General features: G+C 37.7%; 4 protein-coding genes across 4 annotated transcripts; 3 read left to right on the forward strand and 1 right to left on the reverse strand.

Annotated features, from left to right (window-relative positions):
- The first annotated feature begins 6,146 nt into the window (after positions 1-6,146).
- On the forward strand, positions 6,147-8,659 carry LOC117614779 (adenosylhomocysteinase). Its single transcript, XM_034343683.1, has 2 exons — positions 6,147-7,083; positions 7,524-8,659. The coding sequence occupies exons 1-2, from the start codon at positions 6,373-6,375 to the stop codon at positions 8,268-8,270; spliced, it is 1,458 nt and encodes a 485-aa protein (XP_034199574.1). The 5' UTR covers positions 6,147-6,372; the 3' UTR covers positions 8,271-8,659.
- Positions 8,660-10,517: 1,858 nt separating this feature from the next.
- LOC117614781 (disease resistance protein RPV1-like) lies at positions 10,518-15,219 on the forward strand. Its single transcript, XM_034343684.1, has 6 exons — positions 10,518-12,212; positions 12,328-12,603; positions 12,714-13,069; positions 13,211-13,808; positions 13,908-14,656; positions 14,933-15,219. Exons 1-5 carry the CDS (start codon positions 10,623-10,625, stop codon positions 14,601-14,603), a joined length of 3,516 nt encoding a protein of 1,171 aa, XP_034199575.1. The 5' UTR covers positions 10,518-10,622; the 3' UTR covers positions 14,604-14,656; positions 14,933-15,219.
- Positions 15,220-17,498: 2,279 nt separating this feature from the next.
- Positions 17,499-18,211, reverse strand: LOC117614153 (protein RALF-like 24). The gene is given in 2 exon segments (XM_034342864.1): positions 17,499-18,106; positions 18,108-18,211. Coding segments are annotated over 2 exon segments (510 nt in total). The 5' UTR covers positions 18,209-18,211; the 3' UTR covers positions 17,499-17,697.
- A 4,883-nt stretch (positions 18,212-23,094) lies between these two features.
- Positions 23,095-24,306, forward strand: LOC117614551 (protein FAR1-RELATED SEQUENCE 5-like). Its single transcript, XM_034343408.1, has one exon. It carries the CDS (start codon positions 23,095-23,097, stop codon positions 24,304-24,306), a length of 1,212 nt encoding a protein of 403 aa, XP_034199299.1.
- Positions 24,307-26,741: the final 2,435 nt, after the last annotated feature.

Here is a 26,741-nt window from a genome sequence, read left to right on the forward strand (position 1 = left end):
TTTATGCATCATATGAGTCCATTTACTTTTCAAAATACAATAAAATAATATGATATTTGACATTTCGGGTGGAGTTAATTATTTTTTTATTTTCCAAATTGTCAAATTATCACATAAGCCATCAAATTCAAATTTAACATTTTGCATTTAATATCTCCAAGGGAAGAGACAAATGAAATAGGCAAAAATGTACTATAACAATTAGGGATGGTAGAAATCCCTAAAGGAGAGTGATTTTGATGCAAAATGGGAATTGGATATGGAGATCCCCGAAGTGTAAAAATCCCCATCGAGTATGGGTAGGGGATGGTATTGGCCTCCCTATCCTCGAATCAGGCCCGATATTATATATTTATTTTCAAATTAATAATATATAATATAATACCTTTCTATTACAATGAAATAATTATTATATTTAATACTTCATTCCAACTAAATAAAGAAGACTGGCATTTTGGTTCATACATCTTGCGCGAATGTATCTTGGAATCAACATTGTAAGTTTTTGTGACATTAGTTTAAATAGATCTTAACTATTTCTTGGCCTCCAAAGTCCTAACCATGTTCTTCAACTTCTAATTTAACCACCCAAAAAATAGTCTTGATCACTAACAATAAATTTCATGAGATTCACAACTATATTTCTGTGTAATAGATCATATGATGCTGTGATTGGATCTAATTTGCAGTTTGTTCTATACATGCTGATTATCAATTCTTATATCATTAGCATATTATGGACATAGGTTTGCACCTTCTTTGTAGAAGTGTAAGAAAGCTTCATGGATGATGTCTTGCAAACATAAAGATCATTTCAAAAAATAGGGAATTCAAGTCAGGGATGGGGGATAGCCCCTCGAAAGGTACGAGAACGGGAATTCCTCGAAATCGCCTAAAGGGGGATGGGGATGGGGTCAAGGATGGGAAGCGGGGACGAGGATGGTATTGCCATACTCGGCCTGTTGCCATCCCTAATAACAACTTAGGTGACATGTTGCCTACCCATTTGTCTCATGAAAAAAGTTGGTCACTCCAAAGGACTAGGCAATGCAAGTCTACAAACCATTATTATATTATTTATTTTTATCTTTTACATTTACTATTATATTTTATAGAAAGAAGGTGAGAGAGTGGAAATGATATTTTATTATAAAAAGCAAGTGAGGCTCAATATGCCTCTTCACTTTGAAATAGGCAAATATTGCTTTGTTGGGGAAATTAGGTATATTTTGCCTATCCATTTGCCTATTCCCTTGGAGCATGAAAATGCTGATGTGGCAAGGCAAATGAGGCTTGTCTATTCTTTTGCCTTTTCCCTTGAAGATGCTCTAAGAATAAAAATCTACTACACAAACAAATTAATTAAACCATAAGGTAAATTCAGGAGTTTGTTTTCTTGAGTTGTGCCCTGGACTAGATGCTATGCTTTTTGGTGCCTTTTTTGATTACCTTGGTTTCGATTGAGCTTGCTCCTTGCTTACTTTTCAATCGTTTTTGGGACTTTGCTTTTAATCCTCTATGGGGTTGTTTGGTACACAGGCTTGGCTTGGACTAAATTTAGTACCATGTTTATTTCATTTAATTCTAGTCTTAGATGAGATTACTAATAACGGGCCCACCAAAAACACCTGCTTAGGAGGGTACTACTAAGTCCATGTAAAAAGGGAGAATTAACTAGTCCTATGTTCACCAATGTATAAGATGCATATATTTGTAATATTAATAACATATATTACTATTATTATTATTATTATTATTATTATTATTACATACACATATACTATAATGTACATATATACACGTATATACACATACACATGTATATATATGTATATATATATATAAACACATATATACATATATAATATATATAAATACATATAGATATATACACGTATATTATTATTATAATATATACACATACATATTAATATTATAAAAATAGCATACATGTATATATGTAATATATATATATTATATTATATATATATATACATATATAAACACATATATACATATATAATATATATAAATACATATAGATATATACATGTATATTATTATTATGATATACCCATATACACATACATATTAATATTATAATAATAGCATAAATGCATATATGTAATATATATATATACACATATATACATATATGTGTATGTATATTATACCCATGTATGTATTATATGTATTATGTAAGAACCCAAAACAAAATATCTTAAAAAGAAGAAAATATCTCAAAAGTAAAGAAAATATCTTCTTGCAAAAAGACAATTTTGCCCTCGCATTATTTAATGGGGACAATTTTGACTTTTTGATCGAGAAAGAATTTGGGAATTTCGCTTACGCCATTGCGTAGAGCGCGCCGAAAGGAGTTCGTAGACACGGAGTAGGCCCGAATCGGAACCGTAACGAAGAAGTTATGGTCTAAAAACCGCGAAGGGCAAAATGGTAATTTGGCCAAAAAGTCAGATTTTATACCCTCTCTCTCTTCTCCCCGTCACTTTCTCTCTCCTCCCTCTCTCTCCTTCGCGCGATTTGGGGCGTGCGACCCTTCGCCTTCCAAGGGACGGCCCGGCCACCACAGGCCGAGCCGATCTCCGCCGTTGGTACCTACGGGTCCGCCTTCGTGTCACCGTCACAACCTGACCGATCTCAACCCCGGGGCCGCCCTGAGTTGGCCGGAAAACCATGTTTTTCGACGGAGGTTCCTGCAAAGCCACCCGAACTTCCAGCTCGAAATTCTCCTTCGTTTCTCCACAAAATCGATCGAGTAAGGTATGGTTTCTCATCTATTTTTCGTGCTCTAGCTGATGGGTATATGGGCTTCGATCGAGTTTAGCGATAAGAGGTTCGATTTTCGACTTGACGTTTGGCCGAAACTTCGGCCCTTCGAAACTACTATTTCTGGTCACTTTTTGGGGGTGGTCCAAGAACAAAAGTGACTCCAAATGGGGTGTTTTACCTAGGGTAGGAGTTTGGAGTCTTGGTTTTGAGATTTTTCGGCCACCCGAAATCGCTTTGGACACCCAAAGCTGCCCGCGCGAGCTGGAGCGCGTGGGCGATGGTAGTGATGAAATTCTGTGCAGTTTAGTGACCCTCATGTCGTCACGAGCGTGTAGGATTTCGCGGATCTCGATTCGGAGTTCGTTTGAGCCCCGAACGGATTTTCCATATCGCGCGATCCGTGGGTGCAGTGTCGTTAAATAGTCGGATCGCGCTGAATTTCGGATATGTCGGTCTACGTGATTTCAGGATCGTGTAGGATTCGACGCATTGTGAATCGGAGTCCCGGATACTCCGGAATCGCGAACCCTGGGGCTAGGGTTAGGGTTTTAAGCGATAACGCGATTTTGGCCGATCCGACCGTCGGATTCGGACCAAATTCGCAGAACATGGTTCCCGCTGTATGAGAAACCTTCAGGGAAGCCCAGATTGGTCATCGGAGGCCGTGGACCCGCGGGGTCCTGGGTCGGCCGGTCGGATAGCTTATCGCTTCAGTAAGCGTCGGGTCTTCCAAATCTGGCCTAAGAGTCTAAAAAGTTAATGTGGGCTCAGGAGTAACTTAGATTTGAATACTCGTATTTCTAGAAGTCGGGGGCAGGGTGTTGAATTTAATTCTTTTATTCAGCGGTTTAGTGATTTACTATTCATGGATAATCAGGCATCAGCGGTCCATTAGCAGGAGGAACCTTCAAAGAGTCAAATTAGCTCGGATCAGCTCGGACCATTTGTGAGTGGACATTCTTTCATAAATCAGATTTTATGAATGTTTTGATGTGATGTTATATAAATAAGTTTATAAGTGATTTTATTTTGATTTTATATAAAAAGAGTTTTTAAAAATGAGTTTATTCGAATAAATTTCCTTATTTGACCTTGAGTAAGTTTTATGGTTCCGAACATGATTGTTACAGTAATAGTTCTATAAGTCGGTGCTGCTTATTTACCAGTTATAGAAACAGAGTTTGGATTTCGAATCAGTTGAGACCGCAGCACGACTTGATGTTTACAGATATTCTTCAGATAGTTCTTTTTAAAAGAATTTATTTTAAAACCACCTCGTACCCATTTTCTTTATGGTGATTATCCAGAGTCGGACCGATGTCTACGGACATCCAGTCTGATTATAGTTCAGTCAGTGCATTTGACTTTGCCTCACGAGTTTCGGGGACGCTCGAACCGTGAGTGCCAGGATTTGCGGCTCGGCAGACTTGGTGTCCCGAGACCTGCCAGGATTGCGGCTCGGCTGACTTTATGCCCCCGAGACCTGCCAGGATTGCGGATCAGGCTGACTACGGTCCCCTGCATCCTGCCAGAGCGACTCGAGCTAACTTGGTGTCCTCGAGGAATCTGCCGGCAGATCAGACTGATCATAGTCCCCTGATTCTGCCAGTTTGCGGCTCTTGTAGACTGCGTGGCGCCCGAGACCTGCCAGGGGAATTGACGGATATGACAAGGGTACAAATAGGTGGTATTTTCCAAGGATTTTAAGCTCTTTTATTTAATTATGGTTTTCAGCTATTTCAAACCAGTTTCTTTGATATTTGCGCATTTTATATCTTCATATAATTGTTCAGTTTTACGAAGCTACATGCATACGATTATATATATATTCGGATGAATACCTTATATTAAACACAGGTGAACTTTAGCCTTACTTATCAGTTATTTTTACTATGGGGGTTATTATGATTTTTAACTGTTTTCATAAATCTTATATTTGGTCCACTCACATTTTCAACCTGTTTTTCGCCCCCAGGCCGTAGAGGTACGCAGGATCCACCACCGGGCCACTCATAGCCTCCGCGCTTCAAAGTCAGGTAGAGTTTAGTAGATAATCCCTGGAACCTTGAAATTTAGAAAATGCTCTGATATCTTATGGAAACTGAAAAACCGGAGTTGGGATTTTGTTATTTGAAATATTCTGGCAGTTGGTGTGGATTAGTTGATTGTTTAACAGGTGAAAAGTTTTGGGATTGGTCAAAATACAGGGGAGACTCTGCCGAATTTTCGGCAGAAGTCTAAGGTAATTTTAAAGAAAAATTGAAGTAAGAAGGGTAAAAAGGTCATTTGTGCCCGACATTCGCCAGGTGTCGGACACGCACAGGACTTGGCTCGAATTCCAAATTGGAAATTGGGTCGGGTCCTGTCATATTATAATATACATATACACACGTATATACACATATACATTATATATTATATTATATATACATATGTATTTTATAATATACATATATACACGTATATAAATGTATATTATTATTATAACATACCCATATATATTATCTATTATAATATACATATATATGTATATGTATTATACCCATGTATATATTATAATATATAGATACACCTATATACACATATCTTATATACATGTATATACGTATATATATATGTATATTATAATATAATATATATATACATATATAATTATATATACATATGTATTTTATAATATATATGTATATATACATACATATATAATATACATATATACACGTATATACACGTATATTATTATTATTATAACATACCCATATATATATTATATATTATAATATACATACATATATAAATATATGTATATGTATATGTATTATACGCATGTATATTATAATATACATATATACACCTACACACACACACATATATATATGTTATTTCTAATATATAATGTTATTATAATATACATATATACATGTATATACACATATAATACATGTATGCTATTATTATAATATACATACATATATATATATATATATATATTAAAAAAAAATAAAAAATCTAGTCTTAGTCCAAGCATACACCAAACGCAGAATAAGTGTTATCCAACTTAGACCAAGTCAAGTCAAGCCAAAACAGTCCTTTGTAACAAACGAGCCCTATTAGTTTAATAAACTACAATTTACCCCAAAACAAAATAGTATTACTATCATTGTCTTCTTCATCATGTTAATTGAGATTCACATTTGACAACAATACAGTGCAAGCAAGACCACACTACACACAACCATCCCAATCCCTCACCAAACCACAACCCGCCACGTCTCAAATATCTCCAACCCTTATCCGCCATTGATGAATCAAATCACACAAGAAAACCACGACCCACACCAAATGGGTCCCGCATCATCTTCCGTTTACTACGCCAGACGTTTCACTCTCATTTACCAAAACCAGATCCACCAACTCCTCCAACCCCAATCCCCACCGTCCATCTCACCCCCCCTCCCTATTTATACCCCCTCACTCTCTCACTTTACCCTCGCTCTAATCCCTCACTCGCCGCAAACCCTATTTTGCAGAGAAAGCAAAACAGAGTGAGAGATTATCTCCCAACCTTTACCTTCTTCTCCAATGGCTCTCTCCGTCGAGAAAAGCAGCAGCGGCCGCGAGTACAAGGTCAAGGACATGTCCCAGGCCGACTTCGGTCGCCTCGAGATCGAGCTCGCCGAGGTAGAAATGCCCGGCCTCATCTCCTGCCGCACTGAATTCGGGCCCTCCCAGCCCTTCAAGGGCGCCCGCATCACCGGCTCCCTACACATGACCATCCAGACCGCCGTCCTCATCGAAACCCTAACCGCCCTCGGTGCCGAGGTCCGCTGGTGCTCCTGCAACATTTTCTCCACCCAGGACCATGCCGCCGCCGCCATCGCCCGCGACAGCGCCGCCGTCTTCGCCTGGAAGGGCGAGACCCTCCAAGAGTACTGGTGGTGCACCGAGCGCGCCCTAGACTGGGGTCCCGGCGGCGGACCCGATCTGATCGTCGACGACGGCGGTGACGCCACGTTGCTGATCCACGAGGGGGTCAAGGCCGAGGAGGAGTTTGAGAAGTCCGGGAAGCTTCCCGACCCCGCCTCCACCGATAACCAGGAGTTCCAGCTCGTTCTTACCATTATCAGAGATGGGTTGAAGACCGACCCCAAGAGGTACCACAAAATGAAAGACAGGTTGGTCGGTGTTTCTGAGGAGACCACCACCGGAGTTAAGAGGTTGTATCAGATGCAGGCTAGTGGGGCGCTTTTGTTCCCTGCTATCAATGTCAATGACTCTGTTACCAAAAGCAAGGTATGCGTTTCTCAGATCTGTGTTTTTGTTCTCATTTCATTTCTATTATATAGATCTGTGTTGTTTTGGTAGTTTCGATTCGTGTTTTGCTGACTTTGATATGATTGGTTTCATTTCATTGCATTCCAAATCTTATCTGGGTTTTGCTTCAGATCTCATTTCATGCTGGAATTTAGATTTGAGATTTGAGATTGACCATTAGATCCATAGTTTCATGCTTATTTTAATATCTTCAGCGAAGTGGGAAATAGAAATGCTTGGATTATCTTGATTTTATTACAATTAACTAGAAAGTAAGAAATAGGAAGCTTATTTTCCAGATTAGTTGGCTTTGCCGTATAATAATGGTGGTTTTGTTGACCCAGATTCTTATAACTGCCTGATTAATTGGAAATTCAATAATTGAATGGATCTTCTGGTTTTTGTTTTGTGCATGACAGTTCGACAACTTGTACGGGTGCCGTCACTCTCTCCCTGATGGTTTGATGAGAGCCACTGATGTCATGATTGCCGGAAAGGTTTCCGTTGTCTGTGGATACGGAGATGTTGGGAAGGGCTGTGCTGCTGCCCTCAAGCAAGCTGGATCACGTGTGATTGTGACTGAAATTGACCCAATCTGTGCCCTCCAGGCTCTTATGGAAGGCCTTCAGATTCTTCCTCTGGAAGATGTTGTCTCTGAGGCTGATATCTTTGTTACCACCACCGGTAACAAGGACATCATCATGGTAGAACACATGAGGAAGATGAAGAACAATGCCATTGTTTGCAACATTGGTCACTTTGACAATGAGATTGACATGCATGGTCTTGAGACATACCCAGGAGTGAAGCGCATCACCATCAAGCCTCAAACTGACAGGTGGGTCTTCCCAGAGACCAACACCGGCATCATCATTTTGGCTGAGGGCCGTCTCATGAACTTGGGTTGTGCCACTGGACACCCCAGCTTTGTGATGTCCTGTTCTTTCACCAACCAAGTGATTGCCCAGCTCGAGTTGTGGAATGAGAGGAAATCCGGCAAGTATGAGAAGAAGGTGTATGTTTTGCCAAAGCACCTTGATGAGAAGGTCGCTGCCCTTCATCTTGGCAAGCTTGGAGCCAAGCTCACCAAGCTCACCAAGGAACAGGCTGACTACATCAGCGTGCCAGTTGAGGGTCCATACAAGCCAGCTCACTACAGGTACTGAGAGGAGGAGAAGATTGTCAAGGACAAGAGACATGAGAAAAAAATATATATTTGGACGGGTTGTTTTTATTTTGTTTATTTTACATTTTGATGAACTGTGTTAGAATTGTAGGTTAAATTTTGTAGGAGTTTGTGGTGTGATGGGGAAAAGGGTGGGAGGAAGGAAATGGATGATTAGGTCTCAGATGAAGACCTGGGGTTTGAATAAGGATGGAATGGGGCTGTGTTTGGATACATCTTCTGCCGCATCCGTTGTGCTGCATTTGATTATCATTTTACTACCAAAAAAGAGATCCAAAAAATGAACAATTTACCTTCCATTTGATTTTTGGTTCAATTTGTCTTCAGCTATCATATTCGTATCTAAATGGAAGTTCATATTCATAACAATGGTTAAATTTTATAAGTTCAAATGAGATCAATCATATGAAGTGTTGATTTACTTTTTATTTTGTTGTCGTTTGCTGTAGATATGAATGAATGTTAGTGGGATTTCGTTTTTTCGACGGCATACTTTACATACGCATGTGCATACATTTGAGACATATGGGTTGGCGGGCAGGGTGGGTGGGTGTGGGTGGGGTGTGGTTGATTGATTGATTAAAAAGCAACGACTATTATTTAATTTCCCAGTGGGTCCCAGTGTGGATCCACGACATTTTTCTCTGCCTTTGAGATCATGAGAATGTGGTCGGCCCCTCAACCAAAGTGACATAATGTCATTCTGTCTACTTCAGATGCTGTAAATTGGACGCGTAGGGGCCTGATAAAACTAAGCTGACCGTGAAGATGAATATCTCGACACAGCTCTATTATGAAAAATATCACAGCAGTAAGACGTAGTTAACAAACTACCTTATTATAAAAGACGAGCATAATCCCACATATAAGTGTAGTAAAACAAGCTATGATGTTTTATTTTATTGTAATGAAAATCAAATTTGAGACATTTTCTAACGAAATGTAGAAAATAATACTCACTCTGGCTTTTTGTTTAGTAAGGTAAGTAAGGTCACGACAGATATAAGGTTAATGACATGCTTTCTTTCTTCAATTTTGTCTCGCGCGGGGGCCTTGCTGCCGCCTTGGGATTACCCGCCCAACCAAGTAAGTTGCACAAGAAAACAGAACAGCAGCAACTCCCTCCTCATTTCCTAAGAGTAAGAAGCCGCAGCTTCTCTTCTCTTGCACTCAGGTATTTCTCTGATTTTCTTTATCTCGTCATCTGCATTCATTAGTTTTTGTTGAGCATTGAGCTCTCTGCTTTGTTGATGTCATGCTATTGACAGGCAGTCTGTGTTTAAGTGGGAAGTCAAGGCTTTTTTTCTTGGTATAAAACTAACCCAGAGATCTTTCTATTTCTGGATTTTATTTCTTTGAAGATTACATGGGCTTTCATGTTTTTATATATATATATATATATATATATATATATTCTTTATCCTGATTAAAACCAAACCAAATGTTCAATGTGTTTTCTGGTTTTGCATTTTTCTTTTCAAAGTTCTGGTGTTTTCTTTTGTAATTTTTATTTATTTATAATTTTTACTTAGGGTTTGTTTTCTCCATTTGATATACTGGCAATATGCTATATTTCTTTTTCCTGTTGTATAAAAATATCTGATATGATATTAGTTACATAATCGTCATGGTTTTATTTCTACACTGATGCTTGTTTTTATTGAGGTAAACGTTTAAAAGCCACAAGCTTCGTGCAGATGATCAGATTTTGATTCTCAATGCATTACACTAATCACATTTATAAATTCTAGATATTATAATGATTCGGTTTATCACACGATAGTTATCTTTAAATTTGGATTTTATCCCCAAAAAAACTACAATAGAAGGAATTAGGGAATTATGAGGTTTCTATTTCATTTATGGAACTGTAAAATGTTTGTTTCTTTAGTGGAGTGTTTTGCTGAAAGATACTTGGGGAGAGCCACAACCTCGACTAACCTTCTAAGAAAGAATTGTGGACACGCAGTTTAAGTTTTCTCAAATATTGCCAGTACTTCAGGCATTTGAACGCTTAGTGCATATTTTGTGTATCTGCACTTTACTGCACTTGGAAATTTCTAATATCATGTAGAAGTATTTTTTTTAATAACGGTTATTAGTATGTAAAATGTTTTTTCTCATAATTATTATTATTTATTGGTATTTCTAGTTTGTTGTATGTAACAACAACATCGCTTGCCAACAAGCTCAAGATTCATGTTATTAGCCTGACTAATGCTTTCTTTCATAGCTTTGTATTTCTTAGTTTCTTTATATGTGCCTAGCTTTGAAGTTTGGAGCTTTAAAGATTAGAAAATTTGCTTGTTTCCAGTGTTTGGTGTAGTTACCAATGGTGTTGAGGAGCCCAAGAGCCTGCATGTCTCTTCCTTCACCTTCTCAGTGGAAATATGATGTGTTTTTAAGTTTTAGAGGTGAAGACACCCGCATAGGTTTCACAGACCATTTATATGACAAACTGGAGTGGCAAACAATCAAAACCTTCAGGGACAATGAAGAACTTCAGAGAGGTAAAACTATTGCTCCAGAGCTTTTGACCGCGATTGAACAATCAAGGTTTGCCATTGTTGTTCTCTCGCCGAATTATGCTTCTTCCTCTTGGTGCTTGGATGAAATTACAAAGATTGTTGAATGCATGGAAACGAGGGGTACAATTTTGCCAATTTTTTATCACGTGGATCCGTCCGACGTACGCAAACAAATGGGTAGCTTTGCAGAAGCCTTCACTAAACATGAAGAAATTTTTTGGAAAGACATGGGAAAGGTGAGGCAATGGAGAGAAGCTTTATTCAAAGTGGCTAATTTCAGTGGGTGGACTTCTAAGGATAGGTATGAAACAGAGCTTATCAAAGAAATTGTGGAAGTAGTATGGAATAAAGTGCATCCCACATTGTTAGGTTCCGCCAAGAACTTGGTTGGAGTTGATTTTAGAGTAAAGGAAATAAATTTGCTTTTAGATGCTGAGGCAAATGATGTTCGCTTTATAGGGATATGGGGGATGGGTGGGATGGGTAAGACAACCATTGCTAGATTGGTTTACGAGAGAGTTTTCCATAATTTTGAAGTTAGCAGCTTTCTTGCAAATGTAAGAGAGGTTTCTGCAAAACATGGTCTAGTTCATCTACAAAAAGAACTTCTTTCCCATATCTTGAAGAAAGAAAGTACAAATGTTTGGGATGTTTATAGTGGAACCAGTATGATCAAGAACTATTTATGCAATAAAAAGGTTCTTCTCATTCTTGATGATGTCGACGAATTAAACCAACTGCAAATATTACTTGGGGAGAAACACTGGTTTGGTTTGGGGAGCAGAATCATCATTACAACTAGAGATCAACATTTGCTGGTCACACATGGTGTAGAAAAATCATATGAGCTTGAGGGATTAAATGAAGTTGACGCCCTGCAGCTCTTTAGCTGGAACGCCTTTAAAAAAGACCATCCTGAAGAAGATTATTTGGAACTGTCCAAGTGCTTCATGGAATATGCTGGAGGCCTTCCATTAGCTCTTACAACCTTGGGATCCTTTTTGTATAAAAGAAGCCGAGATGCATGGACTAGTGCATTGGATAAACTAAAGAAAGCTCCTAACAGAACAATTTTTGGAACACTCAAAATGAGTTATGATGGACTAGATGAGATAGAGAAAAGAATTTTTCTCGATGTTGCATGTTTCCTTAAGGGATATAACAAAGAGCGAACAATTGAAGTACTAGATAGTTATGGCTTTTGCCCTCGTATTACAGTAGATGTTCTTGCTGAGAAATCTCTTTTAACTATTTCAGACAACCATGTGTGCATGCATGATTTGATACAGGAAATGGGACGTGAAATTGTTCGTCAAGAGTCTTATGAAGAACCTGGTCGACGTAGTCGATTATGGCATCGTGACGACATCCTAAATGTATTTATGAAGAATAGAGTAAGGATTTATGCAGAAATGCTAGGTTTGGCTAGCACTGTAATTTTTGTTTTTGTTTTGAGATAGTATGATCCTTGATTATGGAATTAACTTAACCTTCGTTGTAAATTATTAGGGAACAAAGACAATTGAAGGGATAGTCTTACACTTGCCTGAATTGGAAGAGGCACATTGGAATCCAGAAACCTTCTCTAAGATGTCTAAGCTAAGGTTGCTTCAAATTCATAATTTGAGCCTTTCTCAAGGACCCAAATATCTTTCTAATGCCTTAAAATTTCTTGACTGGAGTTGGTATCCTTCAAAATTTCTCCCACCAACTTTTCAGCCAGATGAAATTTCTGAACTTAATTTGCGTCATAGCAAAATTAATCGTCTTTGGAATGGATCAAAGGTAATGTTCTTGAATATATGCCATTGCACAGTTTTCTTTCTTTTTTGTTTTGCACAAGAATTGTAACGTCTGAGGAAGCTAACCATTCTATAATTTTATGTTTTGTACAGTACTTGGGAAAGTTGAAATATATCGATCTTAGTTACTCCCAAAGCTTGACCATGACCCCAGATTTCACAGGTATTCAAAATCTTGAGAGGTTGGTGCTTGAAGGTTGTACAAGTTTAGTTGAGATTCATTCATCCATTTCAGTTCTGAAACGGCTTAAAATTTTGAATTTAAAAAATTGTGAAAGTCTTAAAAGTCTTCCAAGTGAGGTAGACATGGAATCTCTCGAAGTTTTTATCCTTTCTGGTTGCTCAAAAGTAAAAGGGATTCCAGAATTTGTGGGACAGATGGAAAAATTATCAAAGCTTTCTTTAGATGGGACTAGTATTAAGAAAATACCTTCATCAATTGAACGTCTTATTGGCCTTATTTCACTGGATCTTAGAGATTGTAAAAGTCTCATATGCCTTCCCAGTGCCATCTGTGGTTTGAAGTCTCTTCAAAACCTCAACATGTCTGGATGCTCATTACTTGGAAACCTACCGGAAAACTTGGGGGAAATTGAGTGTTTGGAGGAACTTGATCTGAGTGGAACTGCTATAGGAGAGCCACCATCCTCCCTTGCTCTGATGAAAAATCTCAAAGTGTTATCCTTTCGTGGATGTAAAGGGCAATCGCCTAAATCATGGCATTCGTTCCTCCCTTTTGAATTTTTTGCAGGAAAGAGTTCTGGTCCTAAGGGTTTGGTGTTGGCTTCTTTAAAAGGTTTCTTCTCTTTGAAGAAATTAGATCTAAGTGACTGCAATCTTTGTGAAGGAGGAATCCCTGATGATATTGGATGTATGTCCTCCTTAGAAGAATTAAGTTTAAGTGGAAACAATTTTGTTAGCTTGCCTGCAAGCCTTAGATGTCTCTCTAAGCTTTGGGAGTTAAACTTGGAAAGCTGCAAAAGTCTTCAGCAGTTGCCAGACCTTCCATCAAATAGGACTTTACATGTAAAAGCAGATGATTGTACTTCGTTAAAAATATTGCCGGATCCACCCATGTTGAGCAGTTTATATAAGTACTTTTTCAGAGCTGTCAATAGCTTCAGATTGGTTGAAAACAATGAAGGCTGCAATAACATAGCATTTTTAATGCTACAGAAATTCCGTCAGGTTCTCTCTCTCTCTCTCTCTCTCTCTCTCTCTCTCTCTCTCTCTCCATCCATTGAATCAATCTAGTTTTTTGAGTTGATATAATGGTTTATGGTACAGGGAGTCTGTCATTCTGTTCTCAGATTCGACATTGTCATTCCTGGAAGTGAAATTCCTGATTGGTTCAGTAATCAAACTGTGGGAGATTCATTAATGGTGGAGCGGCCTCCGCATTTATGTAATAGCAAGTGGATGGGGTTTGTTTTATGTGCTGTTTTTGGAGCTCAAGAAAATCCAGATCTTCTTGAATTTGATGATTTTGGACGCCATCCATGTGGAATTTTATGTTATTTGGAAATAGCGGGATCATATCAATTTTCTTTTCCTATACCTGATGCGGTGCTGCATCATAGTGTTGGCCATGTTGCATCAGATCACCTTTGGTTACTCTATTTTTCTCGTAAGCACCATCGCTATGAGAATTTTTTGAAGGATAGCTGCAGTCAGGTTGAGGTTTTATTCAAACCCTTTTGTAGTGTGCAAAAAAACACGTGCTTGAAGCTGAAGAAGTGCGGCATTCATCTGGTATATGGGGAAGATGTGGAAGAGCTCAACCGAAAAATGAACCAATCTAACAGCAGCATTTCTCTTTACAACGCAATGGATGTCCCCTGTTGTTATTTTGAAAAATCATCAGATGCAGAAGGCGCTGTTGTTAAGCGAACACGCAAACATTGTGATGAGGAGGAACCAAGTGCAATTGGTAGCTCTGAGTCTGACAAGGAATCACTCCGCAAAAGATTGAAAGAAGACTAGTTGGTCTTGTGGCATCTTCACTAGTCCAGTTCCTCGAAACAGTAATTGAAAGGGTAATAACAATCTTCTCATGATATTAGGCTTCCCCCTTGCCCTCTCCTTTTTCCTTTTAGCTTTACAATCTTTGCTAGCCATACAAAGTACACGATTCACTCGCTTGGCCAGGAAATCTGAATTGGGCACCTTACCTTATAAACTTTAACACTCATTATGATTCACCACAGTACTCCTCCTCTCTCTCTCTCTCTCTCTCTCTCTCTCTCTCTCTCAGTAATTAATTAAATGCAGTAGCCGAAGCCTAAATTTTGTACTTTCACTCCTGACTGCAGGTTGCATCAGAGAAGAGTGGATTTTTTAATTTTTTGCCTCCAGTAATCAGCGAATTGGTGTATTTCATCGAAGGAGCTGCAAAGCTGCAATGAAGTTATTCAAATGATCGGGAAAGAGAAGCGAAACATTGGTGGTATTATGTGCTATACTGTTGTGTGTTGTAAATCTTGTTCTTCTTACACCAATCACTTTGGAATGATAACACATTCTGATATTCTTTATGCTCCTTTTAATCAGATCTAAATACAGGGAGGTTGGGGGATTTCCCTCATCTGGACCAATGCTATTCAAGAATAGCAAAAAAATGACAATCAATCCAGCCAATAAAACTTTATACTCAACTCAATTCTGGAGAGTCTTGGTACAGGATCTATAAATTGGATAGATGACAGCTTTTCCATGGTTAGTGATGGGCATGCTGTGATGTAAATTGGAATAGTTTCTGATGAGGATCTGCAAGCTCATTTTTACCCAGTTTGCTTTGAATTTTGAATTCTATTTACCAAATGTAGATTTTGTTTGTTCTAATGACCCGTCTCTCATCGATATAGCTCAAGGGAATGTTTAAATTTATACTTGAGTTGTTCAATTTTATTTTGGGAACCATTACTAATGTATCAGAGTGTTCAACGTCAAGCATTTTAACCGATCCTGATTATGGTAACATGCAAATTGCTGTTGACACTGTCTTCTGCATATCACACTGATGTGGCTGAGCAGCTCCCTGTAAATTGCAGCAGAGGAAAGATTGGCTTATTGGGGCTTTAAGAGCAGTATCTAATGTGCCTTTTCCTATGTCGTCGTTTCTTTTATTTTTCCAATCGTTTAATTGAATGCCGAGGTCACATGTTCTGTTTGTGCAGTAGCCCTGCATGATAGTTTTGCAGCTACCCGTATGTTTCTTGTTGAATAAGTTAACGCATTGAAAATGTTGTAAAATGGTCAACCAATTTGTCTTGTTCTTCTACTAAAATATTTGAAACGAAGCTTCAGCTTGCGGAACTTTGTGACTCGATCGAAAGAAATTTAGTGCGTTCTGATTTGACCTGTTGCATCATCCAATGCTAATATGTCCTCCCTAGTAGTGTTGGAAGGTGTTTTTATGTCATCATGTACCACTAGAGAATCGGATGAACATATGTAAGGAGTTTTTGCAAATTTTTGAAAAGTAAAGAATCAAATTGAAGGAGATTTCTAGGTTGACAAGCGTTCTTCCGAGGCAAATTCATGTTTTTGTTGTTCTTACAGCACCAAGACATTAGGCCAGACATTTGGGGAGGACATTAGTTTTTGCCTGGATATGAAGCTACTGTTTCGGAAGCTATCATCCGTCTTCCAGATACTACGAAGTACATCTGCTACCAAGGATATTTTGTAGGCTCCCTGAAGTTTAGAGTGACTATTTTCACAGGCATAGATTTTTACAGTATATACTGACGCGGCGTTGAAAAGGTTGAAGTGGAGCGCCCAAGGGTTTGGAGAACGATCAGGCTCCGTTCCGATCACTGGACATTTAAGGACTATACTTTTTCATTAGCTCTCACTTTTTGGATCCATGTAGATATCTATCGATTGCATACGGCCTATGCAAGTCAATGTTGCTCAACATTTGTTTACTGTATTCCCACAACATATGAATCCGTCACATTATCAAGTTTGAGGCAACAGAATAGCTAGCACATTCAGACTTCGATTCGGACTTTGTAGCGCCAGTGCCGCTGTTGCCTGCGTGTAGGGCCGTCCATCCCCCACTCCCGTCCCGGGGCGCTAAGGGGCTTTTGTGTGCTGGATGCGAGTGATAGGAGTTCCAAGTTTAAAATGAAAAATGCAACATGAGTTCTTCTTTCTTTCTTTTTATGTTTACAAAGCAACATTGTGGATTTTCTTTCACAGCAGAAAATAAAGTCTTCAAAGTTCGCATTTACAACTAAATCCCATTACAAAATGGTGGTTTAATAAGTCATGTTCTACACACTACCAACGGGGATTGAAGAAACTTTAACCTGCAAAAATGCACACAATCCATCCAATATATCACAATAACCTTCTGTCCACTGATGAGATCCTTCTGTCATCCACTCAGAATAACTGTCTTCCTCACACAAGTCACAAAATAATATCCAACACTATGCACTGTCAAGCACCGACACTAGCTTTTGGCAGAACTCTGTTGCATATTTCCATTTCTCATCTTCTCATATTCCATCAACACAAAGGGGCTTTTTCAGAAACCTAACAACAACTAGTAAACATTTGAACCATTTCTCTAATTAACCCAACCTCTCTTTTTTGCTTTTCTTTCTCAAACAACAAGCAAAATTGCATTAGAAAAAATGATTACATGAGTGTCATGTGTGGCCAATCAGGCATAATTCTATCCCACAGACAAGAACAGCTGCCTCTGGAAACAAAAGAAGCTACCTAGTAGAATTGCATCAAGACCTAAAATCTCCTCCAAAATGAAAACATGTAATCATTGATCCCAAAATTTACCCAAAAAAATAAAAAGAAAAGAAAAGAGGAAAATCCCCAGAATTCATGTAATGAGCATCAATTCCAGATTCATATGAAAAGAAACCATAGATCTCTCTAAAATTGAGGCTAGTGATACATTAGTATAGCAATTCAGAACATGGGTCTCAAATATACAATCATAACCAGAAACCCCCCATCAAATACACCATTAAAATAAGAAGGAAAAAAGGAAAAGAAAATGAAATTGCTCTTCCATTTCTCCACACTTGGTCCATTCACTGTAATTAAGTCAAGTTTTGATGTCATTACCTCTTGCACATCTTGTAATGACCTCACAGCCTCTACTGTAAGGATTTGCCGCAACAGCATGACAATTGTAATATGAAGCCCCTGGTTTTCCACATGGAACCAAGTCCCTCCTCAGTGTCTCATAGCTTATGTACTTCTTCTGCATTGCTAGAACTCTCCTGCTGGTCTCTGACTCCATTTCTGGCTCTGTCAAGCGCTCCCCAATCTTCTGGTTGCAGGCCCTTCCAGCTCCCACCATACCATCAATTCCACTTCCTTTCAGTGAATTGAGGTCAAAAGCTGAAACCCCATTGCAGATTGAGAAATGGGTATGGATCAAAAGGAGGGATAGGCAGGAAATTAGCATGTGATTGGGTCTTCTGGGTTTGGACATTTTTTTCGTTTTTGTTTTTGTGCCTCCTCCTTTTGTGTGTGGTGTTTTGGACTGTGGAAGAAGTGAGATTCTTAGTGGTTGGTGGTTCATAAATGGATGGACCATGAGACACGATCATGACTTACCATACAGTTCCAAATGATATATATGTAAATGTAGGTGGCTATGATTATAGACATGTCATGTGAGATAAAGGAATTAATTGGAACCCAACATTAGGGCTGGCAATGGGTCGTGTCGTGTCGGGTTCGTGTCGTGTCGGAATAATAAACGTGTCAAGAATGCTCAACCCGAACCCAACCCATTTAATAAACGCGTCGTGTCGGGTTCGGGTCGTCTTTTATCGTGCGGGTTTCGAGTCGTGTAACGGGTTCATAAATAATAACATGCATGTTACAAAACCCACAACCGAAAAAATTTAAATTAAAAAAATAGAGAGAGTAGAGAAAATATAAGGAAAAGAAAGAAAAAAAAAAGATTGAGAGATGAGAGAAGAGAGAAGGAAAAGAAAGAAAGAAAAATAGAGAGAGAGAGAGAGAGAGAGAGAGAGAGAGAGAGAAGATTGAAGGAAAGAAAGAAAGAGAAAAGAAAGATGAGAGAAAACTAAAGAGAAAGAAAAGAAAGAAGAAAAAAAAGGAGAGAAGAGGAAAGGAAAAGAGAGAAGAAGAAAAAAAGGGAGAAAGAAGAAAGAACGAAAAAAAAGAAAAAAAAAAAAGAAGAGGAGAAGAGAGACCGAAAAGAAAGGAAAACACAAAATAAAAAGAAACATTATAAATATCAAAAGGTATACTATAAAATCACAAAATTGTTTGTAGCATGGTGGATAAGGCGTTTGAGAGAAATGAAGATGGTAGGAGTTCGAAACCCCTTGTGTGTGTTTTGAAATCTCCATTTGTCTTTATTTTTTTAGTGGGTTAGCGGGTTGTACACGGGTTGACACGACCCGTGACACGACCCGTTTAATAAACGGGTTAGATAGGTATTATAGCGGGTTGGCGGTTGACCCGAAACCCACCCGTTTATTAAACGGGTCAGAACGGGTTGACCCGAAATTGACCTGTTTTTTTATCGTGCGGGTTGAACCCGCTAATTTCTCGTGCGGGTTTCGAGTCGTGTATCGGGTCGTATCCGAAATTGCCACCCCTACCCAACATCCCGTGAACCCCGTCAACATATTAAAAGAACGTTACTAGGAAAAGAAAGAGAATAAAATTCATCTAGAACAAGTTAATTGTTTGTCCTGACCAAAAAAATAAAAGAACATGGTTCGTTTACCATTGATATTCAGATCAAATTTATACGGGGATGGCAATTTCTGCTCTTAGGTCATTTTCTTACCGTGTTAATATCAAATGAGTAATGCTAGGGACACCAAATTTGTACACTAAATTTAAGTTCCAAATGATGTGGCAGATAACTTATCATCACTTTAACTTCATAAAGTTGCCAGCATGTATTATTCTAAAAAGAAAACCATGTAACTTAGTTGATTAATCCAAAGTTCCAGTCTTTTTGGCCCTATCTCACAAAAAAAATAAAAATTATCGCAAACTCAATCACCACCATATTCCACAACAACCAGTTCCCGCCGCCGCCGCACCTTTACCAACAACTCAGACTACCCGAAGTCAACCTTCATAGATTCATTTAATCAACAAAAGAGTTAAACAAATTTTTTGTCCAGCCATTCGCTTCCCATTTAATTTTGATAAACAATAAACTCTTCTAAATCTTCTCTTTATATAAAAATTTTGATGATGGAATTTCAACCTTTTAGATTGTCTAGGATGATGGGGCGCTATATAGGTGGTTGGGGGGATATGGTGGTGATCAGTTTTGGGATTTTATTCGGTTCATTAAAGTTAACATTTATGCTTTAATTTTTTTTAAAAGAAATTAATTTCTGGTAATAAATACATATTGACAATTAATTGATGATGTGTCACTTGCCACATCAGGTGGAACTCAAATTTGATGTCCCTAGCAATATGAATATTAGAAATGACTTATTCACTCTAACTCAGCTCGTTTATTACACTTGATGTAACTTGTTTGACACTCACCGTAGATCATATATACTATTATTGAGTTAGAATTTTAAAAACTATATTTTTATTTTTATTTTCAGTGTACTTTTTATTTTCGCATGACCTAAATGCTTTAGTAACACCATAATAGTAGTCCTATAATTCTAGAAATAGTATTAAGAAATAGGAAAGATATTTTGTTTAAAAATCATCAATTACCTCAACGTATGAAGTTGAATTTTAGCGGAAGTTAATGGTTGGGTATGTGTAAAAGAGACGGATAAAAATTTTGAGTTTTTGTTATTTCACTTTGTTGTTAATTTTACTGAATTGACAAAACGGTGGCAATCAGATATTTTTCCCAAAGAAACCATTGAATAAATTTTAAATTTTACCCGTTCCAATTATTTTGCATACACAGTCTCATGAAGAAGACAAACACATTTTTGCTTAAAAAACAACTCAAAGTCTATGGGGGAAAGTGAGTACACGACTGCACAGCCAAAATTATGCTCAAATAAAGAACGCAAGGGTCACAGTCTCACCGACTCTATCGGGCTGGTCTGGTGTTGTCACTGACTCGGTTGGTATGTATGAAGTTGATGACGGGACCTGCATCACCAATTGATTTTATTTTTTCTAAATAAAGAAAAAATATGATTATTTAGATAGAATTTAAAGTTGAAATTTATGACTTTTAAATTATATATATATTTTTTTGTATGAAATTTCTAAATTTTTAAGTTTGTTTATCCAGACTCGGTAATTGGTGTATGTCAATTTAGAAATTCTAATTTTTTTGTCCAAATTTCAAATTTATTTCCCTCATTCAAACGCATAAAAAAGACAAGTTCATTTTTGTGGCAAGCTGACCTAACACACGCACATGCTACTTTAGTATATAATATTAATAATGATTACTTATACAACAAGATAGTTGTTTTAATACCACACGATGATGTAATTGCTTGTGGGACACAACCAGTAGGGCCATCCCAGCCTGCTAAAAATTTCAACTTCATGTTACCCGGAAAATTCTACAATGGGCGTGGTGTATCCATGCGCCCAAAATATCAGCCGTTGGATGAGTAAGTGGAGATGAGGGTCAAATCCACACCATTGAATGCTGGTAACCTGCTAAAAGGGTTGGTGTAGGTAAAAGTGAATAAAATAAAAAGTGAACAGAAAAAAAAAAATAAAACCAGAAAAGAACTACAGGACGACAGAAAGGAAGAAGGAACAGAAGAAGAGATCGTGAACTGCTACAGGACGACAGAAGGAAGAAGGAACAGAAAGGAAGAAGAGATCGTGAACTGAGGCAATCCCACCAACGGCACTTTCTCTTTCATCTCTCCCTCTCATCCCCTACATGTGAATCACTTGATTCTGGAGATGAAATTGAGAAGATCTTAACTCTCGGTGGCTGGGCATTCTGCGTGGTTCACAAAAAACCAGTGGAAACGAGTTGCTGTTGCTGAAACGTATTGAAGTGGCCATTGCAAAGGTAAAATTAATAGCTTTATAGTAGTTCATCCTTGACCACACTTGAGTTCCCAAAAACCAGCAATATAAAATTTTGCTATATTGATCTGCTCAAAGAAAACCAGCTATTTGTATGGGTAATTTTCCCTATATGAAATCAAGTAATTATGTTATTAAGAAAACCAGAAAAACTGAGCAGAAATTAATGCAGCCCAGGAAGCAACTAAGCAGAAGTAAATGGGTTTTTGATTTGCTGAAAAGAAAACCATTGTAATTTGAGTTATTTCACAGACAAGAAACACAATATAATCAATGTCAATATCTTTCTCTTCTTTAATGTTGGGCATATTGTTAATGTTGAAAAGTTTGTGAGTCATTTGAAAAACATTAGATAGAATTTCTTAATTGTATTGCAAATGCCATGATATTTGTAGCGTTGCATTTTGGTAATGGAAATGTAAGTGGTACTTCATTATGTCATTTTGAATGCAATTACCAATTAGGTAGTCCTATTTTGCAATTATTGTATCCATATTGCCATGTTATTGATAGCCTCTAACATTCTGAGAACATATGTGTTTTGTCAATGCAATTGACAAACAGTTACTTCTAATTGCATTATAGTCTTGCAATTGACAAACATAACAGTCTATTTGCATTATAGTCGTGCAATTGCCATTATATGTGCACAATTATGAAATGTAGAATCTCTCAGTAAGGACTTCCTTCATGATGGAATTGTATGTTTATATTTCTACTAAATGCACTTGATGTGTATCCATTTATTTGCATATTAATTATGCCATGAAAAACATTAGATAGAATTTCTTAATTGTATTGCAAATGCCATGATATTTGTAGCGTTGCATTTTGGTAATGGAAATGTAAGAGGTACTTCATTATGTCATTTTGAATGCAATTACCAATTAGGTAGTCCTATTTTGCAATTATTGTATCCATATTGCCATGTTATTGATGGCCTCTAACATTCTGAGAACATATGTGTTTTGTCAATGCAATTGACAAACAGTTACTTCTAATTGCATTATAGTCTTGCAATTGACAAACAGTTTCTTCTAATTGCATTATAGTCTTGCAATTGACAAACATAACAGTCTATTTGCATTATAGTCGTGCAATTGCCATTATATGTGCACAATTATGAAATGTAGAATCTCTCAGTAAGGACTTCCTTCATGATGGAATTGTATGTTTATATTTCTACTAAATGCAATTGATGTGTATCCATTTATTTGCATATTAATTATGCCATGAAAGACATGTTGCCTATTTTCAGGAAATGGATGCAGAAGCAAGTAAAACGAATGGAATTCAGGGCCAAAACTCTGTCCCTAAGAGTGAAGGTTATTTTGCAGAGGCTGAGTCACTTGAAGAAACTGAAAATGTCCCATCTTTACAGATTTTGGGTAGTAGAACAGAAGAAAGTACTGAGAAAAGCAGACAGTTTGAGTATGATGGGTTGAACTTCCAAAATATGAGCATTGCTGATTTCTCGGAGAGAGAGTTTGCAAAAGTTGAGGAAGCAGAAAGATTTTACAGCAACTATGCCCTTGCAATTGGTTTTAGCATAAGAAGAAGTCGTTTGAGACGTAGCGAGGGTGGGGTTGTGATGGGAAGACAATGGGTGTGCTCAAAAGAAGGGAGTAGATCAAAGAAATGGACGAATAGAGATGATATGGTTCGTACACCAAGGAAAGAGACTAGAGAGAATTGTCACGCTACATTTGCTGTGAAGTATTGTCCTAACCAGGATGCTTATATTGTGACTAAATTTGTAAAGGAGCACAGCCACCGACTTGCTAACTCACATGAGGTGCCTTTTCTTCGTTCGCACCGGTGTGTTACGGAATCTAACATAGCACAATCTATGTCTATGAGAAAAGCCTCTATTAAAACCAATAGGACGTACGACTATATGGTTGACCAAGCAGGTGGATACAAAAAAGTGGGGTTCACCAGTAAGGATCTATATAACAGGATGGATTTCGAGCGTCGACAAGTGGTATTGGATGGTGATGCACAAGCAGCAATAAGCTACATGAATGGCAAGGCAATAGCGGACCCGAAATTTTTTTGCATGTTTAGTGTAGATGAGGAGAATAGATTGGCAAATTTGTTTTGGAGAGACTCTCAATCTCTACACGATTATTGTTGCTTTGGGGATGTGGTGATACTTGATAGCACGTACAAAACCAATGTATATGACAAGCCTTTAGTGGTGTTTGTTGGTGTAAACAACCATAACGCGACTACAGTTTTTGGTTGTGCATTTCTTGTTGATGAGACTGCTGATACATATCGTTGGGTACTCAGAACTTTTTTGACTTCTATGAAGGACAAGAAGCCTGTATCTATTGTCACGGACGGGGATGACGCAATGCGCGTAGCGATTGATGAAGTTTTTCCCGATGCACATCATCGTTTATGTACATGGCACATCATGAGGAATGTGAACACCAATGTGAATAACCCAGAAATAGTAAGGGAGTTTAGCTATTGTGTGCATGGTGGTTTGACACCAGTAGCTTTCGAACAACATTGGCAGCAAATGATACAGACGTATGATCTAAAAGGCGATTGGATCGAGATGATGTACCGTAAACGGAAACGATGGGCTGAAGCATACTGCTCAGGGCATTTTTTTTGGTGGGAATACCACCACACAACGTGTCGAGGGTATGCATAAGAACTTGAAGGATGGAATTGGTAGAGGCATGAGGTTAGGGGAGTGTATTCCACGGATTGAAAGATCGTTATTGAGGTTGAGAAATGAGAATGTGAAGGATGACTTTGATTCCAACAATTCACATCCACTCCTTCGCACGCACCTCCGATCACTAGAGGAACATGCAGCTTCTATTTTCACTCACGACATTTACAAGTTGATAAGAAATGAGATAAACAAGGAGGCAAAATTAATTCTCGTGCAACCCGTAAGAAACAATGAAGATCCTCGTGTTTACACATTTTCCAAATTTGGAAGACCCGTTGAGAAATGGACTGTTGTGTACTACACGAAAGAGCAACATCTGCAATGTTCGTGCAAATTATTTGAATCCAGTGGAATTCCGTGTTGTCATATGTTTGGAGTCATGAAATGTGAGCATATGGATGAAATACTTCCGACCTTAATAATGAAGAGATGGACAAAGGATGCAAGACGTGGGAGTGAAATTGTAGTCAAGTCTGATGATGTTCCCCACGAAACTATTCAAATGGCTAGGTTTGGGTCATTAAGCGTTGATTTTAACAAGCTTTGTTTTTATGGGTCACAAACAGAAGTCGCTTACAAGAGGCTAAAGGCTGAATGTGGGAGATTAAATACTTTGGTTGAGACATGGAAGGAGCAACATGAGCAAACTAGTCTTAAACTAGGATGCCATAATAATGTTGTAAGAGACCCCATAGTTGCTAAGACAAAAGGAAAGCAAACAACGGGAAGCAAAGGCAAAAAGGCCCCACAATGCGGAGAGTGCAAGGTTACTGGTCACAACAAAAGAAACTGTCCAAATCTCATTGTTGGTGAGGGAGGTAAGCGGAAAAGGGGTTATACAAGTGACATGAGCGATATTCTTTCTAGTTTTGGACCAGAAGATGATACAACTGTTGGGAACATAACATTTTATTCCTCCTCGAGTGCTGTGCATGGGACTAAGATGTTGTCCTCTTCTTATACACCCCCTAACTCGGGCTTCTCATGTGGCGAAGTGTCTAGTGGCTCCACTCATTACACCTCTGATGGTTTCACCTTTGACACACCCGAGTATAGTGTATTGGAATCACAATTTGACACACAAGCCTCGCCACGTAGGGATCGTAATAGATTTTGGGTTCCATTCACCCCAATAAAATGACATGGATTGTAGTACTTCCACTATATATATGGTTTAGGTTTTATGTACGAAATATTCACTACTTCCATATTGTTCATGTATTTCCCCAACTTTTGGCATGACATATATCATTAGTGTTATTTTGTATCTATGTTAATGTTACATGTAGGAGTTTTGATACATTAATATTGATATTTTATTATGCATTTGCATGATTAGAATGGTTAGATGCAATAAATTCCATTGTTTTTCATATTTAGCTTAGGTGCTTAATTATGAAGATAAATGAAAAATGGGAAAAATGATATGGCAGAGTTCTTCGGAAATTGCTGAACAGTAAATATGATTTTGCAACATGAAATGGCAATTACACATTGGCTGTGTGTCGCTTTCATTGTCCAATTTAGAATGTTTTCACCATCAAACTTTCATAATTTAGTCAGATATAGTCATTCTTAGTGTTTGTTAAACTACAAATTTGACATAGTTAACAACCAATCTTTGTGGACAAAATCCTTTACTTGCACGCTTTACTATTTTTGAATATGTGCGTTTTTGTTCACAATGTGCACTTGCATGTTTAACTTGGAATAATTTGAATCTATTAATTATCTTCAAACAAATATTTTCGCACAACATTCTGTAAATATCAATTTGTATTGTTTATGGTAAGGCATACAATTATTACAATGTGGCTTTAAATTTTGTTCCAAAAAAAAAGAAAAAAGAAAAACAACTAAACCTCATGACTACCTTAAGTTATGTCCGACTCACCAGATTCATTTGGAATATGAGAGGAGTAAAGGTCGTTTGTTATACAAGGTTAGCTTGGCTTCGCCTTCACTAAATTTAGTACCATGTTTGTTTCATCGAGTCGTAGTCTTATATGAGATTGTTAATACCGAGCTCAGCATAACACCTCCTTAGGAGGGTACTACTAAATCCATGTGGAAAGGGAGAATTAACTGATCTCATGCTCAATTATGTATAAGATGTATATCTTCTATGATTATTAGTATTATTAGTATTATTAATATTTATTTATTTATTATTATTATATGTATATATTATATTATATTTATACTTACATACATATATACTATAATGTACTTATATACATGTGTTTTACACATATATGTATAGTTGTATATATATATATATATATATATACCCGCAGCGGCGGATCCAACAATATTTAAAAGAGTAGAAGCAAAAAAAATTAATTATTACCCAAAAAATTTACATAACCAATCTCCCTTACAATTTAAATAATACCAAAGTTTTTACA

The sequence above is a fragment of the Prunus dulcis genome, chromosome 1, assembly GCF_902201215.1.
Source record: "Prunus dulcis chromosome 1, ALMONDv2, whole genome shotgun sequence".
Classification (NCBI taxonomy): Eukaryota; Viridiplantae; Streptophyta; class Magnoliopsida; order Rosales; family Rosaceae; genus Prunus; species Prunus dulcis.